The sequence below is a fragment of the Muntiacus reevesi genome, chromosome 3 (assembly GCF_963930625.1).
Source record: "Muntiacus reevesi chromosome 3, mMunRee1.1, whole genome shotgun sequence".
Lineage (NCBI taxonomy): Eukaryota > Metazoa > Chordata > Mammalia > Artiodactyla > Cervidae > Muntiacus > Muntiacus reevesi.
The window spans coordinates 36,961,506-36,979,537 of record NC_089251.1 but is presented as its reverse complement, the minus strand read 5'-3'; the positions used below and the strand labels follow the sequence as shown (position 1 = coordinate 36,979,537).

General features: G+C 41.4%; 1 protein-coding gene across 1 annotated transcript in view; it reads left to right on the top strand.

The window, feature by feature from the left end:
* The window catches only part of ANXA4 (annexin A4), a 73,155-nt gene that overhangs the window by 9,354 nt on the left and 45,769 nt on the right, over window positions 1-18,032 (top strand). The window contains exon 2 of the mRNA XM_065929003.1: window positions 16,644-16,696. Within this exon, the coding sequence (XP_065785075.1) occupies window positions 16,694-16,696 (3 nt within the window). The 5' untranslated portion in view covers window positions 16,644-16,693. The remainder of the gene's footprint in view (window positions 1-16,643; window positions 16,697-18,032) is intronic.

Genomic DNA, 18,032 nt, shown 5'->3' with positions numbered 1-18,032 from the left:
AAACCTGAATAACCAAATAGTAGGGACATTAAATAAGTTATAATGTATCAATACGATGGAAGAATATAAATTTAATAAAATAATAAATGTGATGATTGTGTAAAATTAGGAAAATTAAGAGGAGAGAGTAGGACATAAAATGATATACATACTGTGATTACAACTGCTAAAAGATTGGAACACGCAAAAAGTGAAAGTAGATGGTATGTATACACTGTTTTAAAATGGCCTTTTCGGTGCTTAGATTTGATTTAATAATTTATAAAATAAAATGAATGGGGGAAATAGATGTGATTGCTAAAGGCCTCATAGTCTCTAAAATCCTATGAAAGTTGATCTTTTTCTTTTGTAAGAAAGAGCCATAATTCTCAGCACTGCAGTGGAACATTCTGCCTGTTCCCACATGCTTGCTGGGTTTAGGAAACAAGTTTATCAGATCAGGCAGGCAACTTAAAACAATAACGACTGGAGGGAAAAAGAGGTTGATAGTGACAGATAAAATTAATGCTAACTATCCCAAATCCATATTTCATTGTTACAACCACAAAATCCTGAGGTTGCTAAAACAGAAATAAACCAAATAATAAATTTTCTGCTATATACATTTTATAAAAAAGTAAAGAGTTTTGTTTTTTTTTTAAGCTAACCAGTATTATCTGTTTTCTATGATCTCTCAAGGTGTTAATATTAAATTTTTCATGATCTCTGCAGATGCTTCATTTCTTTAAGAAGGACTCCTGCTGGAGGATTCTATTTTGGGGAAGGGGGAATAGTTGAAACCAAACAGTAGTGAAAAGAATATTATTTAAATATTTGGTAAACCTTCTTATATTAATATTAGATTTGGTAAGCCCTCTTAAATACACATAAGCGTTTTAAAAATCAAATCCCTTTCTATTTGGGAAGGAGGGAAAGGGTGATTGCAGAAAATTAACCTTGGCCTTGATGTTCTGAATACAGAATATTTAAGCCAAAATCTTTAGTCTCAAAGGATTTCTCGGTGTTACACTAATCATTTTTCTCCTCCTGTTTAGACTGCTATTCTTCCGTCAAATATTGAGGATGCCCAGTAGTTCCCTGACTGTTTCTTCTGAATAATTAAGTGAATTATTTTCAGGAATAAGCATTGCCTTTACACATTCCAAGGCTTTCATTCTTTTGTCATAGCCCCATACTGTGTTTTTCTTTCTTTAAAAAAAAAAATGGGAGAAATGAAGTCACCAAGAAGATAAATAATTTTCTTGATGAGATTTAAAAGAGATATCTGAGATAATTATTCATGTAAAGTATTTAGAACAATGTCTGACACAATAAAGTATATGCTCAGCAGTAGCTGTAATAATTATTATTAACCATAAAAAGGAACGGATATGTCAGTTGAATTGAGGTGAATGAACCCAGAGCCTCTTAAACAGAGTCAAGTAAGTCAAGAAAGAGTAAAACAAGTATCCTATATTAACACATATATATGGAAAATGGTACTAGGAAAATGGTACTAATGTACCTATTTGCAGGGCAGGAATAGAGACACAGACATAGAGAACAAACTTGTAGATGCAGCAGGGGAAGGAGAGGGTTGGTTGAATGGAGAGAGTAGCATTGCATATATACACTAGCATGTGTAAACTGGAGAGCTAGTGGGAAGTTGCTATAAAACACAGGGAGCCCAGCCTGGAACTCTCTGGCAACCTAGAGGGGCCGGACGGTGGGGGGGAGGGCGGGAGGGAGGCTCAAAAGGGAGGGGATATATATATATATACACACTTAGAGCAGATTTGCACGGCTGTACAGTAGAAACCAATACAACCTTGTAAAGCTGTTAGCCTCCAATTAAAAATAAAGAAGAAATTTTAAAATTATTTTTACACAAGATATGTGTAGATCAGTGCTATGTGATAGAAATATCAAGTGAGCCGTAAATGTAAGTTTGAATTATCTAGTAGTCACATTTAAAAAAAAAAAACTAGACAGGTGAAATGAATATTATCAATTATCCTACCCAGTAGATCCAAAGCACTGGGTTGGAGAGAAAGTCCATTCGAGTTTTTCTATAAGATGGTGCTGATTAAAACTACACCTGTCCGGATCACCAGTCAAGGTTCGATGCATGAGATAGGGTGCTCGGGGCTGGTGCACTGGGATGACCCAGAGGGATGGGCTGGGGAGGGAGGTTGGAGGGGGGTTCAGGATGGGGAACGCATGTACACCCGTGGCAGATCCATGTCAATGTATGGCAAAACCACTACAATGTTGTAAAGTAATTAGCCTCCAATTAAAATAAATAAATTTATATTAAAAAAAAACTGTACCTATCCAATTAATTTACTAACTCTTATGCAAATTGAATCTCTTTTTCCTTACTGTACCAGTCACAGTGCTTCTGCCTCTTCACTCAATTCCACATCAGTAAGCCACCTTCTTTTAAAAATTTTAAAAGTGTTCATTGTTATTTTTTCACACTAGAAAATGTTATAATTAAAGTGTTTAAATGTAATTATGAATTACAATTTATATAGGTATCACTGTAATTCATGCTGTCTGTAGAACATATTCAAATAAACACATTCAAAATGTTGCATTAATGCATAGATGATATCAAAGTGAATCAATATGTTGACAGCAAGTGGATTGGTGCTGTGATTCAGTATAATACTAGAAAAGATGCAATGTGGCTGACAAGCACACCGCACGTGTAACGGTTACAGTGAATCGTGGCCCCACCAAAAAATGCTGCTGTCCTGTGTTATGAAAAAATATTTTATACTGCTTCAATTTTAAATGGAATTCAAATTCAAATTGAGTTATTTTCTGTGTTGCACTAGCTGCATTTCAATTACTCAGTAACTGCTTGGCAGCTTGTGGCTACCATGTTGCACAACACAGGTGCAGGCTGTGTCTGTCAAAGGAAAGGTGGACAGAACACCTGAGTCCTTTTTGTCTTGGCATCAGCTTTAAGCAGGAGTCCAATTCCTGTTTCTTACTGGTTTTCCCCGTTTCCCTCTGCCTCTCTGAGATGGCATCTTTTCCTATCCCCAATGCCTGGTTCTTTGATACATAAGGGATGCCTTTCCACCAGGATTCTTTTCTTTGGTCACCTTTGCCTGCATCTACTCTGCTTCTTGTCTGGCTTGGGGAATTAGTAGGGTCAGTAAAGGGTCCACCCCACAGCTCCTCAGCTCAAGCGGGTGGGCTGGGCTGGAGTTTTCTGGAGGGATTCCCCACTGAGCTGATGGAGACACGTCACTCATCTCACACTCCCCCTCTTTCTGGCTCTCTCTCTCTGTGTCTCTTACACACACGTTCACACCATCTGCCTCTAGTTAGTTTCAGTTCCTTTCAGCTTCTGATCTTGTCTCATGTCAGTCCTAGTCCTTTGGATTTTGTCACGAGTTTCTTCCGTGGCCCTCCTTTGCCTTCGTGAGGTTTTTCATGAAAAAAAAAAAAACAAAAAAAAAACAAACGGGAGAGGCTGCATCAGAAATAGCAAGTTCCCTATGTGAATCAGACATCCACCATGGAAGAATTCTAACAGTTCTGTTTTTGTATTCTTTGGCCAGAGTCAGCATGAACGCAGGAAAGATTTGAAAATAGATGCCTACTCTAGTCCACGGAAGGAGTGGCTGATCCAGGGGGAGAGAGAGTCACCCACAGAGCTAGATCTCCAGTATTTACAGGGCATGGGCAGCGCCAGAAGAAAACGTGACATTTTAAGAGAGCCGTGTTTCTTCTCCGGCTGATTCCAGATTGCCAGGGTCAAAGTAGTGTAAATCTATGAAGACAACTCAGCTGCTTTTCCTGCTCATTTGGGAAGGGAGTTTTCTTCCCTTGTGGCAAATGGAGGTGGTAGTGTTGGTGAGGGAAAGCCTGGGTTATGTAATAACTGTTTTCCCACCTGTAGGCAAATGAAACCTAACAGGACAATAGGAAGCCTGGCCACTCACCACCTCTTTGCCAGTCATTCCCCTCTGGTACTTGAGTTTCTCATTCAGATCCTGTCTGTCTCCTCCTTCCAGCCTCACAAGAATTCTGTAAAGAAAGATGGAGTGGACTTTAGTTTCTCTGGGACAGATTATAAAAAAAGACCAGACATTAGATTCAGGTTTCCTTTTTCTGATGAGGTGTTCTTCTTTACCCCTGAGACCTAGGCTGGCTGAGACAAGAGAGAAAATCAAGAGTACTGGTCTGCCTTGGAACTGGGGTCTCAGGATATGGTCGCCTATAGTTTATGATTCATAAGAAGGGATCCGAGTGACCTGCGTGCAGGTGGACATACAGCCTTGGAATTGGGGGTTTCAGGATATGATGGCCTGTAGTCTGTGATTCATAAGGAGGGATCCGGGTGACCTGGGTACAGGTGGACATACAGAAACTCTAGTGGTAAAAGAGACAAGAACTGGAGACCAACACCAGTAGCTTATGATCAACTGGTTGGGGTTGCTATGTGAACAGTTAGTGGGGTTCCTGTCTTAGAATCTTACTTGCCCAGAATAGTTTACTTCCGGTATTTTTGAAAGAGGAAAATGGAATTAAGTGACCTTTCACGTTTCTTTGAGGGCCTCTGATTTTAAAGTAACTTGGGAAATGGAGTGGGAAAAACAGTGTAACCTGTGGCAAAGCTTAACTATGCTGGACAGATTTTTCTCTTTGAATAGCCGTTATCCCTGAGGAGATGTGGCTTTACCCATGATGCTATGCAAAAGCTGTATGGATTTTTGGATTCCACTGAGTTGGATTTTACCTTTGAGAGGACATTGCTAAAGGTAGACTCACAGGGGCAGGCTTTACCTGAGAGGCCACCCTCAGCCTGCAAAGCTGTATACCTGTGTATTATTTTAATCACATACTTTTGGCTGTAGACATGTTTATTATTGTATTGAAGTATTATTTACATATGATAAAATGCACAGATCTTAAGTGCTTAGTTCAGTGAGGTGTTTTTTTTTAAGGAGTTCACTTTTAAAAATTGCTTCTTTTTATTTTATTAAAAAAAATTTTTTTTCTTTGTAATTGTTGTTTGTTGTTATCATTTAGTCATTAAGTCATGCCCGACTCTTTTGCAACCCCATGGACTGTAGCCTCCCAGGTTCCTCTGTCCATGGGATTTTCCAGGCAAGAATACTATAAAAATTATTTTTAAAAATTGTGGTAAAATACACATAAGATAAAACTTACCATTTTAACTATTTCTAAGCATTCAGTTTGGTGGTGTAATTACAGCTACATTGTTTTGCAGCCATCACTACCACGCTTTTCTTCTTGTGGAATTGAAATTCTATACCTGCTAGACTATAATTCTTTCTCACCCCTTCTTCCACCTACGGCACTACCATCCTACATGAGTTTGACTACTCTAAGTTCTCAATATAAGTGGAATCGTATTGTAGTGATCTTTTTGTGTCTGACTATTTCACTTAACATAATGTCCTCCAAGTCTGTGTCAAATTTCTTTTCAAGACTGAATAATATTCTGTTGTATGTACCACATTTTGTTTATGCATTCATCTATCAGTTGACACATAGGTTGCTTCCATCTTTTGGCTATTTTGAATAATCCTGCTATGAACATGGGTGTAAAAATATCTCATTGAGTCCCAGATGTCAATTTTTTGGAAAGACTATGTATATTAATATGTATGTATGTATCTCCATATTGTATATACCTGGAATATATACCCATAAGTGGAATTGCTGGATCACGTAGTAATTATTATATTTTTAACTTTTAAAGGAAGTACCATGCTGTTTTCTATAGTGGCTATACTATTTTACACTCCTACCAGCAGTACACATGGGATCCAGTTTCTCCATATCTTCACTGACACTTATTTTCTGATTTGTTTTGTTTTAATAGTAGCCATCCTAATGGATGTGAAGTGAGTTCAATGTATTTTGACAAATGTATACAGTTGGGTACCACTGCCTCAGTCAAGATCAGGAACATTTCAGTCATACCCTAGAGTTCCTTCCCTCACACTCCTTTGCAGGTATGTCCCCCCACCTCACCATTACCTCCAATCCCTAACTCTAGGCAACCACTTTTGTGCTTTCTGGCATTATATATTAGTTTGTTTTTTTTGGCTTCATTCACTCAGAATAATGTTTTAGAGATTCACTTGTGTTATCACTGTGTCAGTCGTTTGCTAAAAAGTACTTTATTGCATGAATATTCTGCAATCTCTTTGTCCATTTATCTGTTGATGGGTATTTGAGTTGTCTCCAGTTGCAGCAGTTTGTGTGAGTACAGCTCATGTGAACACTCTTGCCCACGTTTTCCTGTGGATATGGGTTTTCACTTATCTTAGGTAAATAAGGTGGAATTGCTGAGTCAAAGGGTAGATTCATGTTTAACCTTAATAGAAACTGCCAAATAGTTCTCTCGGGTTTGCAGTGTTTGAAAGTTTCAGTTGTTCTACCTCTTCTCTAACATTTATTTATTTATTTTTAAACTTGCTTTTCACCGTGCTGGGTCTTTGTGGTGCGTGGGCATTTCTGTAGTTGCGCTGCACGGGTTTGGTTGCCCAACAGCATGTGGAGTTGTACACAGGGATCAAACCTGTGTCCCCTTCTTTGGAAGGCGGATTCATAACCTCAGGACTACCAGGGAAGTCCCTCTCTAACATTTAATAGTGTCTACTTTTTGTTTTTGTTTCTTCCTTTTTTTCTTTTTTTTTTTAACCGTTTTAAGGGATGTGAATGGTATCTTATTTTGGTTTTAATTTGTGTTTTCTTCATAACCAATAACAGGCACCTTTTCATATACTTACTGATCATTCATGTGTTTTCTTTTGTGAAGTGTCTTAAGCCTTTGGCCCATTTAAAAACTTGCCTTGTTCATCTTTGTGTTACAACGTTTAGTTCTTTATATATTCTCAGCTCAAGTTCCTTTATCAGATATACGTGTTGTGAATATTTTCCCCCAATCTATGGCTTTTCTGTTAATTTTCCTTTAGTGAGAATAAAAGGCCCTTTTCTAATAGTATCTTTTACTGAACAAATCTTTTTTAATTTTGCTGAATCTTACTTATATTGACTTTTATAGCTTGTGCTGTTTTGTGTCCTAAGAAATCTCTGCCTACCTTAAGATTTCAAGATAGAGAATATATTTTCCTCTGTGGTTAGAAAGTAAACCCCAGTGGGACTGGAGTAATTGCATATATGCTAATGCTTCATTAGAGAGTACCAGGGGGCCCAGAAATAAGGCAAGAGGAGGAGACGCCCTGGGGAAGAGAGCCCTTCTTGGAGACTAGGCCTCTGGAAGCCGGAGGAGCCAAGGCAGTTAACATAGTCCTGTGGCTGCAGGAGCAGCCAGTTCAGTTAAAGTCAACAGGCGTTTCTTACAGCTCCACTGTGTGCGAGGCACTGCTAAGAATTAAGAGCAAGACAGTAGGGGCCCAGGATGGGAGTCTGGTGAGCAGGTTCCAGGGAAGACGCTGTCTTAGAATTCAGACAACTCTGAGAACAATGATGATGTCGGAGGACAGACACACACAGAGGACCCCATCAACTTGGTGGCCAAAAGGATCCTAAGGGAAATCTGGTTTGAACGGTTGTAGATGTAAAAGCCTGAACTCTGTACACCACAGATATTTTTAATATGGGTGGAGTTGGTAACCCACCCCTAAAACAGTTTGTTAAACTGGTATGTTGGAATATGTGTATGTGGTGGATAAAAGTTACTCGGAGAGAATAGTAATAAAAAGAATAGCTAACATTTGTTGAGTACGTAATATGTGTGAGATTCTAAGTACTTGATATGATGCAATAACTTGATTCATCTTTGCCACAACCCTCCCTATGAAGTTACTGTTATTATGAATTCCATGTTATCAATGAGGAAACTCATTGAGGTACAGAGAGATTATAATTGACTCCAAATCACACAGTGAGGAAGTATGTGTGGGAGAGTTATAAACCCAAGTGGTTGGCCTCTGGGCTTCAGCATCTTGGTTACAGAGGGACGATGGTGTCAGAGGAAGGATGGCTCCAAGGAAGGAGGAGGTCCTGTCTGTCTGAAATGGGCGGCTAGGCTGTGGCATTGGCCACACCACCCTCAGGTTTGGACCTTCCCACTGCTGTTTCCTATTAGAGGGGCGGCATGGATTCTCCCTCGCTAGTGGGAACCTGTCCCACCCGTGCTACTAGCACCTGCCAGACCTTGGGTCAGAGAGTGAATCCACACGTTATTATTGCACATGTTCCCCAGAGGCAGGTCTACCACTTAACATGTAGACAGGTCTGTTTCCCGTCTCCAGGCAGGGTGGGGCTGGGCGCTGTCTGTAGCCTTCTCTACTCTTAACAACCCGTGGTGGCAATGAACTCTTTCTCGGGCAGGTGTTTCCACTCCATTTCTACTCCTGCTTTCTTTGTGTAGTTCCAGCACAGCCTGGGAATTGCTCTCTCAGCTGTTTGCTAGACGTTTTGATCTGAATTAAGGGAAAATCAACTCTGAGAGATCAAAAGAATAGTTGTGTTTCAAGCCTGGAGGGGCTCTGCCTCTAATCGTGTAAGTAAACTGCCATCTGGGGCTTGAGCAAACATGTCAGAGCTGCGCCAAACCCCATGTTAGACTTTGAATGAAAGCCCGTGCTGTTTTCAGTTCATAGCATAAGCTGGAAGAGTTATTCCTAGCAACCCTTCTTTCTCTCCCTACTGGTGTATCCTGGACAGTCTAAATATTGCTGATGTTAGGATAAACATAATCAAGCTGTTCCATTATTTCTAGCCTTTGACTGTCTCCGTGGCGTGATGCTTCAGTCAGTCTCTGAAGTGGGCAGCATCGAGGGTACTTTCCGATTGTGGGTGGAACCCATCCAACTGCGTACAGGATGCTCGGCCCTGTCATGGAGGGGAGGGGCACAGAATGTGCCTGGACGGAGTTTGGATGGAAACACTGAGTACCGCTCAGCTGGAGATGACATGACTCTGGCCGTGTGTTGGCGCCAAGAGACACTGTCGCAGAGCCGTGTTGCCTTGTTCTTCCACTGGAAAGGTTGGATGGCTGAACTAGGGCAGGGGCATGTAGGGTTAGAAACATGCTCTCTTCAAAGAGCCACCACTCTTGATTGGGCGCTGTCTGTCAAAGTGGAGTCCGGTGTTCAGCAGATAGGTCTGGGAGGAGTGTTCTTGTTGTTTTGTTTTTTTTTCATCCAGCTTGTTAAAGATACAAAGAAAAAGAAAGCATTTAGCTCAGCAAAAGATGGGACAATTTGAAGTTTTGATTCCATTGTTACTCCTAAAAGCTTCTATCACTGACACTGGTCTTAGTGTATAATTATACACGTATGTAAAGACACATGCATTTAGCATGGTATAGCATGAAGGTCTTTAGAGTAATGGCTGTGACTGAAAACACAACTCCTACCACCTACTACATGAGAGACTTTGAGCATTATGCTTGCTGCTGCTGCTGCTGCTAAGTTGCTTCAGTCGTGTCCGACCCTGTGCAACCCCATAGATGGCAGCCCACCAGGCTCCCCTGTCCCTGGGATTCTCCAGACAAGAACACTGGAGTGGGTTGCCTTTTCCTTCTCCAGTGCATGAAAGTGAAAAGGGAAAGTGAAGTCACTCAGTCGTGTCTGACTCCTAGCGACCCCATGGACTGCAGCCTACCAGGCTCCTCTGTCCATGGGATTTTCCAGGCAAGAGTACTGGAGTGGGTTGCCATTGCCTTCTCCAGCATTATGCTTAACTTTTCTCAAATTTAAGTTATCTCGCCCGATTCACTGGACAGTGAGAAGGGGAAGCAATATAGTGTTGATAAATCACCTGTGTGCTTAGTCGTTCAGTCATGTCCGACTCTGCGACCCCATGGACTGTAGCATGCCAGGCTCCTCTCTGTGGTGAGTCTCAAGGCAATAATACTGGAGTGGGTTGCCATGCCGTCCTCCAGGAGAATCTTCCCAATCCAGCGATCGAACCCAGGTCTCCCGCATTGCAGGCAGATTCTTTACTGTCTAAGCCAGCAGGGAAGCCCATGAGAAAGCACCCAAGCACTCAGTGTAACTAGATGGTCAGTAAATACTTATTTAAAAACAAAGCCCCTCTAGTTCCAGCACACCTAACAAGGAATACAAGGCCAACTTTCTGATGCTGAGCCACTGAGCAGTGACAGAGGCTACCCCTTGGGGGAGTGAGCCCTGTGACCAGAAGGAGGAGACCAAAGGCTGGGAGATGAACATTCAGAAAGGGTGTAGAGTCCTTGCAGTGGGAAGGATGTTCAGCAGAGTGCTCGCCAACCACTGCCAGAACTTTTTTCTGTTAGGCTGCTCTTGAACAGACAAAGCACAGGGGGTAATTTTTGATAAGAAGATAACTAGTGGAGAGATTAAGGTTGCCTTTTAGCACCTAGAATGGTACCTGGCTTGGGGCAGGCATTCAGCTCATGATTGTTGAATGACTGAGCGTGAAACATCAGTGAAACTATCCTATTAGTTCCATGATTGAGAGCAGTACTTGGTGTTACCAGTACATCGTTTCTTGTTTCTATGCTAACTAGCCTTCGAGGAGGAGGGGAGTCCAAACAATTTGTCTGCAATTAAAAGACAAAATAATTTAAAAACACCTCCACCATCAAAAAGTCAGCCAACCAGAATTCCAAAGATCTGTAGTCAACAGGTGGCACTTGGAGTCACTCAGATAATGAGAGAAAATTACTTAGGAAAATTTGAAACTTTATACTATGAAGACTTGAAAACAGTACCCAGAGAAATATTTATAAAATTTATTAGCATATGCATTGCTTTGTGCCTGGGGAAACCGAGGTATTAATGTGAAGCAGAAAGATGTTTAGGAGGGCAGACAGTAAACTAAGAGTGCAGGACCCAGCCTGCTGTCCAGCAATCATTAAGGCCATCTCATTACTCTTTTTATTTTTCTAATCTTATCTCTTAATACAATATAGAACTTGCCATAAACAACTTTCATTACTGTATTATCCATCTGGCTTGTTAAGTGGAGATAATGTCAGGACTCCAAAGGTTATTAGGTAGATTAAGGTCATGTAGAGGAGTGTTTAATACATGTTCTTCCTTCCTTCTCTCTGCCTTTTGAACAAAGGAATCATTGGTGAAGAAAACTTGAATAGACTTGGGCATGATGTGGGAATGAGTGGTAGAGAAAGAGTGGGGATGTTTTAAATTATATGTAAAATGTGTTTTTTAATTATTTGTGGATTGAAGTTATTATTACTGTTCCAACAGTGCCGTGAATAAGTGGCTAAAATTTGGACAAAAAACTGTTCATAAGTTGCTTGCCAGATGGTGGGTTGAAAGAGATTCTTCTCTAAGAATTGCTTAACAAGCAAGTCTTCAACTTTGCCTTCGCTTAGCCTACACACTTTGCTTGGATTAAATGTTTAAAAATAAAAAACCCCATCCAGGCAAAAAAATTTCCTTTAACTTTAGAAGAATCAAAAATCCAATGAAGAAGAGCTGCTTTCATGTTCCTATTTCATAGACAGTTTTAAAAAGCCTTTAGTGCCTGGGTGGAGCCCAGTTGCACTCTCCACAAGTACACAGGCTAAAAGTTTAAATTTGTCATCCTCTGGGATTTAAAGTGAAACCATGTACCAAAGAAAAATGGTGAATGAGTCACTCACATGTGATCTTCCAGGGAGGAGAAGGATTCAGTGTAAGAATGTGTCACAAGGCCATCAGACCCCTTCACAGTGAAGGGTAAGAAGTGCCGGTCTTGCTTGGGTCAATGTTGTGCATCTGAATGGAGACCAACTGCCAAGTTATGTTGGGGTCTCAAAGAAAGCATCTGGTCATGGGGTGAATTCACCATGGTGTCGCCTCTGCCAAGAGCAGAGAAGTCGTATTTGTTAGCACATCCAGAAGGGATGTGCTAACCTGTCTCTTAGGGACAGGTTCGTATTTATAGGCTTATCACTCATAGGCACTCACATGCTTGCACATATGGTTAATTTATTTATTTACATTGAAAAATATAACTATTACTTAGGAAAAAATCCTTATACTGCAGTACTTTGTAGGTAAGTCCACATAGGAAGCCAAACTCTAGTCCTGAGGTTCCTTGGCAATCAAGGAATCAGAGTAAAGAGTTTTAGATAGATAAAATTCATCTTCACAGTGGGGGAATGTCTGACGCCTGGAACATTGACCCTGGGGCCATGCCAGCCTTTCTTGAGGCCAGGGTTTTGAGAAACATTTTAGAGTAAACCTCAGTGACGGTTTTGGGTTGAGCTTGCATTGCTGTTGGACAGAATTTTTCTTTAAATATGTCTAACAGCTTTTGGCCAGCTGATTTCATCTTGAGAGCCATTCTTCCTCCTTAGATGAGTTTGCATATCATTGTTTTCATGATTATTTACTGATTTTACTAGTCGGTCTCATTTGCCTGCTGTCCAAAGTCTGGGTGGGTGGGGAGGAATGTATCACACTGCTGTCTGCATGGCCTCCTGCAATGTTACGAGGAGTGGGCCTTGTTCATGTATCTGCAGTCTGCCGTAAGGACTTAAGAAACTTTATGGTTGAGTCTGCACTGGGTTGCCAATTTCTGGCAGTGATATAATAGGGCAGTATGTGGAGTAGTGTAATAATTGTCCTAAACATCCTATAGAAAAACAATAGGGGTGTGTTCCTGACATACCTAATTTTTCTTTGTGAATTCATTGTAAATTATTTCTGAAAGTACATGTAATCTTAACCTGAAATAGATTGAATTTATTTATAGCTTAAGGCTTCCCAGATGGCTCAGTGGTAAAGATTCCACCTGCTGAGCAGGAGGCATGGATGGGTTCAATCCCTGGGTCGGGAAAATTCCCTGGAGTAGGAAATGGCAAACCCACTCCAGTATCCTTGCCTGGAAAATTCCATGGACAGAAAAGCCTGGTGGGTTACAGTCCATGGGGTTGCAGAGTCAGACACGACTTAGTGACTAAACAACAGTCTACAGCGTTACTATTCCCTTATGCAAAGGAATATGTATTCCTTTGGGAAAAGTCTCTTATGTTGAGTTACCAGCTTTCTTTCAGTTGCTCTAAAGGGTCCTAAAACCTTCGAGAGCCCTGTCCTGAGCCTAAGGTATCTGTTTCTCTTGTTTAGTTGCTCAGTCATGTCCGACTCTTTGCGACCCCATAGACTATAGCCTGCCAGGCTTCTCTATCCATGGGATTTTTCAGGCAAGAATACTGGAGTGGGTTTCCATTTCCTCTTCCAGGGGATATTTCTGACAGGGATTGAACCCACGTCTTCATTGTCTAATGCATTGCAGGCAGATTCTTTTCCACTGAGCCATCGGGGAAGCCCTAGGTGAGGAGTTCATGTATTACAAAGAAGATGCAGGTTCCCATCCACATATTGGTTTTTTTAAAAGACATCTCAAACATATGGTCTCTTCAGGCTTCATCTTTCCATCTTGAAGAGTCCTGATGCTTTTAAGGTCATTTGAGCCATGCCCCAAACCGAATGTGTCTGCATTTCCCAGTTGTAAAGTTTGAGGCACAGCTGCTAATAATTTGCCCCTTCCCCCCACCCATGATCTACAAAAGGAGCTTATACAACCTCACAGTTGTATACAACAACAGAGTCTGGGTCACTGTGAACTTGGTCATACTGATCAGCTTATGGGATTGTAGGCTGGCCATCAGAGAGAAAGAGCAAAAGAATCAAGGAGGCTGAGGGAGAAAAGGTTCCTTAGAGCAATTGTCCCCAACCCTCTTGGCACCAGGGACTGGTTTCATGGAAGACAGTTTTTCCGTGGACTGGAAGCGGGGGTGGGTGCTGATGGTTTCGGGATGATTCCAGGACATTACATTTACTGTTTGCTTTATTTCTATTATTATATCAGGTGCACCTCAGATCATCAGGCACTAGATTCCAGAAGTTGGGGGCCCTTGCTATAAGAATCCTTGGCTCTGCACATGTGGGTGGGCTTTTACAGATGGAGAAGGGCCTTTCATCTTCCGGGGGCTGATGGTTCTGTGGAGTTGAGAAGAGGAGGCCTACAGCAATTCTGTGTTGGGGGAGGGTGTGTTCAGTTCCTTCCTCACTCCTGCCTAATTATTGAGGTGCCACGTACTGTGCTAGTCAGCATTTGTGTGGGTTCACTTTACACGTATTATCTGCTATCTAATGAAAGAATCAAAGGGTGCCATTGACTGCATCCATTTCTGAAATCTATTTAGAAACTCAGTTGATACTAGTATATAATAAATATACAACAGCTGTTTTTATATAAATGGACTTATTCTGTGTGCTGTCCAAGTTTTAAAATACATTGTCTGGCTAAAAGCACCCTGTGTTCAAATGTGACACAGCTTCTTCCTGTGGTAAAATATTTCTAGCTCATTGAATAATGACTCTCAATATTTCCAGAAGGTTTTGCTTAAACCACCACTGAAATTTGAATTTTATAGAATGTTCATGTGTCAGGAAATATTATTCCTTTTATTTTTGATCAACTGTTGAAAATGTTAAAAATGTTTCTTAGCTGATAGACTGTTTAAAATTAGAATGTGGCCCCTGAGCTGAAGTTTGTTGATTCTTGTTCTATACCATTATCCTATTGTATTTTCATCTTACTGGTATCAAATTGTCTTTTTTTTTTCATTTATTTTTATTAGTTGGAGGCTAATTACTTTATAATATTGTAGTGGTTTTTGTCACACTGTCTTATGTAATCATCTCTTTATTTGTTGTCAGTCTTTTCTGAAACACTGTAAGCTCCTTGAAGGCAGGTTTCTTGTCTTATTCACCATATTATCTCTATCAGTTAAAACAATGACTGAGATATAGAGGTATGTTATGAATATTTAGTGATTGAGTGTATAAATTCAGATAATTCAGGAGTCACTAAATCCAATAATGTCTTCCTTACAAAAATGTCATGTGTAAATCCTGTCCCAGGGGCCACATCCTGCCCAGATCTCTGCCTATTTTAGTATAGATCTTTGTTCCTGTATTTTAATAGTATCTCAAGCCTTCCTGACTCCTTGGCTTTGACTCTAGTCTACCCCCTAGTATAGTAACTTGCTAAAGTATGTTTTGTCTTACATTATTTCTCTGCAAAACCCAACCCTTTCGCTGTTTCCCCACTGCCTACATTATAAGTCAAACTCCTCAGGGGGACGTTCAGGGCCCTTAATAATCAATTCCCCGCCTGCTTTTCCACCCTCATCTCTGAGCCTTCCCCGGAAGGACCCCTCTGCTCCAGCAGCCTCGCCATCTCATTGTCCCTGAAGCCATCCCTGAAGCCATGGCTTATCCCCACCTCTGCACCTTTGCTCAAGCTGTGCCTCGGGGCCAGTTGACATTCCCCACAGGAAGGGATTGACCCCCTAGTCAAACACGATAAGTCTGCAGTGAGTGATGGGAAACAAGGAAGAGGGAGCTGAGCCTCAGAAAGTGGAAGATGAAGAGAGACTGTGGCCCAACAGGACTCGGTGATAAAGTTGGCCAAGAAGGATGCAGTTATTCTGGGGGAATTATAGAACAAGGCTCCCTGGTAGGATTGGGCTTCCCTGGTGGCTCAGCGGTAAAGAATCCACCTGCCAATGCAGGAAGTGTGTGTTCAATCCCTGGGTCAGGAAAATTCCCCTGCAGGAGAAAATGGCAAACCACTGCAGTATTCTTGCCTGGGAAATCCCAGGATAGCCAGAGGAGCCTGGCGGGCTCCAGTCCATGGGGTTGCAAAGAGTCAGGCACAACTCAGTGACTAAACAATAACAACAACCTGACAGGGTTGTCTAGGCCAGTGATTTTCAAACCACTGTGCAGACGGATATTCTGGGAATCTTGTGAAAATGCAGATTCTGGCAGTAGGTCTGGAGTGGGGACCTGGGATTCTGCATTTTAAAGAGCTCATAGGTGATGCCCATGCTTCTGGTTCTAGAGGAATTCTTTGAGTTCAAGGATCTCACCAAATGCTCAGAAAAGGAGCCTTTTCTGTAGGACCTGAATGTGAAAACAGGAAGCCAGTGGGTCTGCCCCACAGAGGCTCATCTACAGTAAAGACATTTCTTGCATTCTAAATGACTGAATACATGTGTGATGGCTCAAGGCTTCTTGATGGAGGGGATGCTGAAGAACCAAGGGCAAAACTGAGTGGGTAAGACTGTAGCTTAAAGGGAAGAAGCACCTTTAAGTCCTGAGATGGTGGCAGTGACAGTGGCCATTGGGAAAAAGAAAGGTCTAGTGTGAGTTGGGCCAGTGGCCTGTCATCATATACAAGTGCGCGCACACACACACACACACACACACACACGACTCATTCAGGGTAAAGGCTGGAGTGCAGCACTTTCCCCCTGATGTAGTCAGATTATCTTTTGTCTCCAAGAGGCACCTCTTCTGATCCACTAACACTTCTAGTTTAGAATCTAGGCTTGACTTGAGTTCAAGTAATGTAGCCCACCCTAACTAAGCAAGAGGAATCATATCTGTAATGTGTTATCTCCAAGCAGAAGAGCAGCTAGGAGACTGTTTGTCTGGAATAATTCACTTGCCTCTTAGAACAGTTTTTCTTTAATGATTAGCTTGGCTTTTGTCTCTTTGGCTAATCAATAGCTGCTCTCTTGATGAAATTGGGTGTTATTTCCCTGTGGCTTAACTTTGTACAAACTGTGAGTTATCTTGATTAATGATTTTAATGGCAGTTCTCTCATCCCTTCTGCTTTTATCACACAGGAACTTCTGCTTGACTGACCGAACCGTGACCCTGACATAGAGTCATAATCATGGTAAGTTGGGGATGGGTTTCACCCTCCCTGGTGCCAGCCCCAGACAGGTACAGAATGTGTAATCAGGGCCTGCTGTCTTATACAAAGGGTTGTTTGCTCAACAGAGGGGAGGGAGGAGGAAATGGAAAGGTAGTTTCTTTTCTTTTTTTTTTTTCCAAAAACACCTTTTCAGGGCTGGTGAGTCACCTGAAACACTGGTGAAACACTCTTTCAGGGCTGGTGAGTCAGCTGACCCTGAAAATTAACTCAAAAGAGGGACTCCTTTGAATCCTTCTAATATCTTGAGATGCAGAAACAAGTTATTTCTCTCTGCAGAAGCACGATGTGTTCATTGTAGAAACTTTAGGCAAATAAAAAGGAAAAATCCAAAATCCCACATCCCACCACATTTCCCAGCAGGAGATGACTGCCGTCCACATTGGGTGCTACCTTATCATTTTAGGCTCATCAGAGTGTGTTAGCTTCTCATCTACCTCCTGCTGCTAGCTGTGGCTGGACTCCTCTGAGCTTTGTTATCTGATCTCTGAGACAGGCAGGGAATTGGATCCCGTTGAGGGTTCCATAAAGCTCCCTACTGATGTGGAAGCTGAGCCGTTCAGCTGCAAATGTGGCCCTACCTGAGGCCGGCCACCTGCTCTCCTTCTCCTGCCCAAATGAGGAGAGTGAGAAATGAATGGGCAGCTGATGCTTAATCCCTGGTCTTCTGGGGAGAAATAATAGAAGTAGAATATTATACCCAGAGAGGACCTGGACATTCTGCCAGCTCTCGACGCCTTCCTTTAGGAAAATGGAGGTGTAAACTATACAGAACAAATAGTAATATATGTTTAACTTTTTTTTTTTCATTAGATATTTTAGAATTTTCTTCATCATCCCTGACAGTCAAAGGCTTACTCATGTCTGCACCAAATCTCTTATGCTTTCATGTAAAATCTATTTGTTCTTGATGGGTTCTCCCTGGACATGTACAACATTTATTCAGTACAAAATTTACATGTACAAAATTTATTCATTCACATGTTTATGGTGTCCCTACTTTGTGCGTGGTAATTGGCTCTGGGGACTCAAAATTAATGGATTGCTCTTCCTGTTCTGAACAAGCTCTCAGCCTTTCTACATGTGAAGACTATAACCAAGTGACCCTTTCATGGGCTTTCCACTGAGGAAAATTGCCTCAGTTGCTCTCGTAGATCCTGTTTTCCCATTATGACTATTACTTATTGGACAGATAAAGTATGTCTTTTTTTTTTTTAAGTATGTCTTTAAAGGAAAGGAAAGCCATTTGATATAATAACAGCATTGTAATTCCCTATTATTTTCCATCATTTTAGTTTTA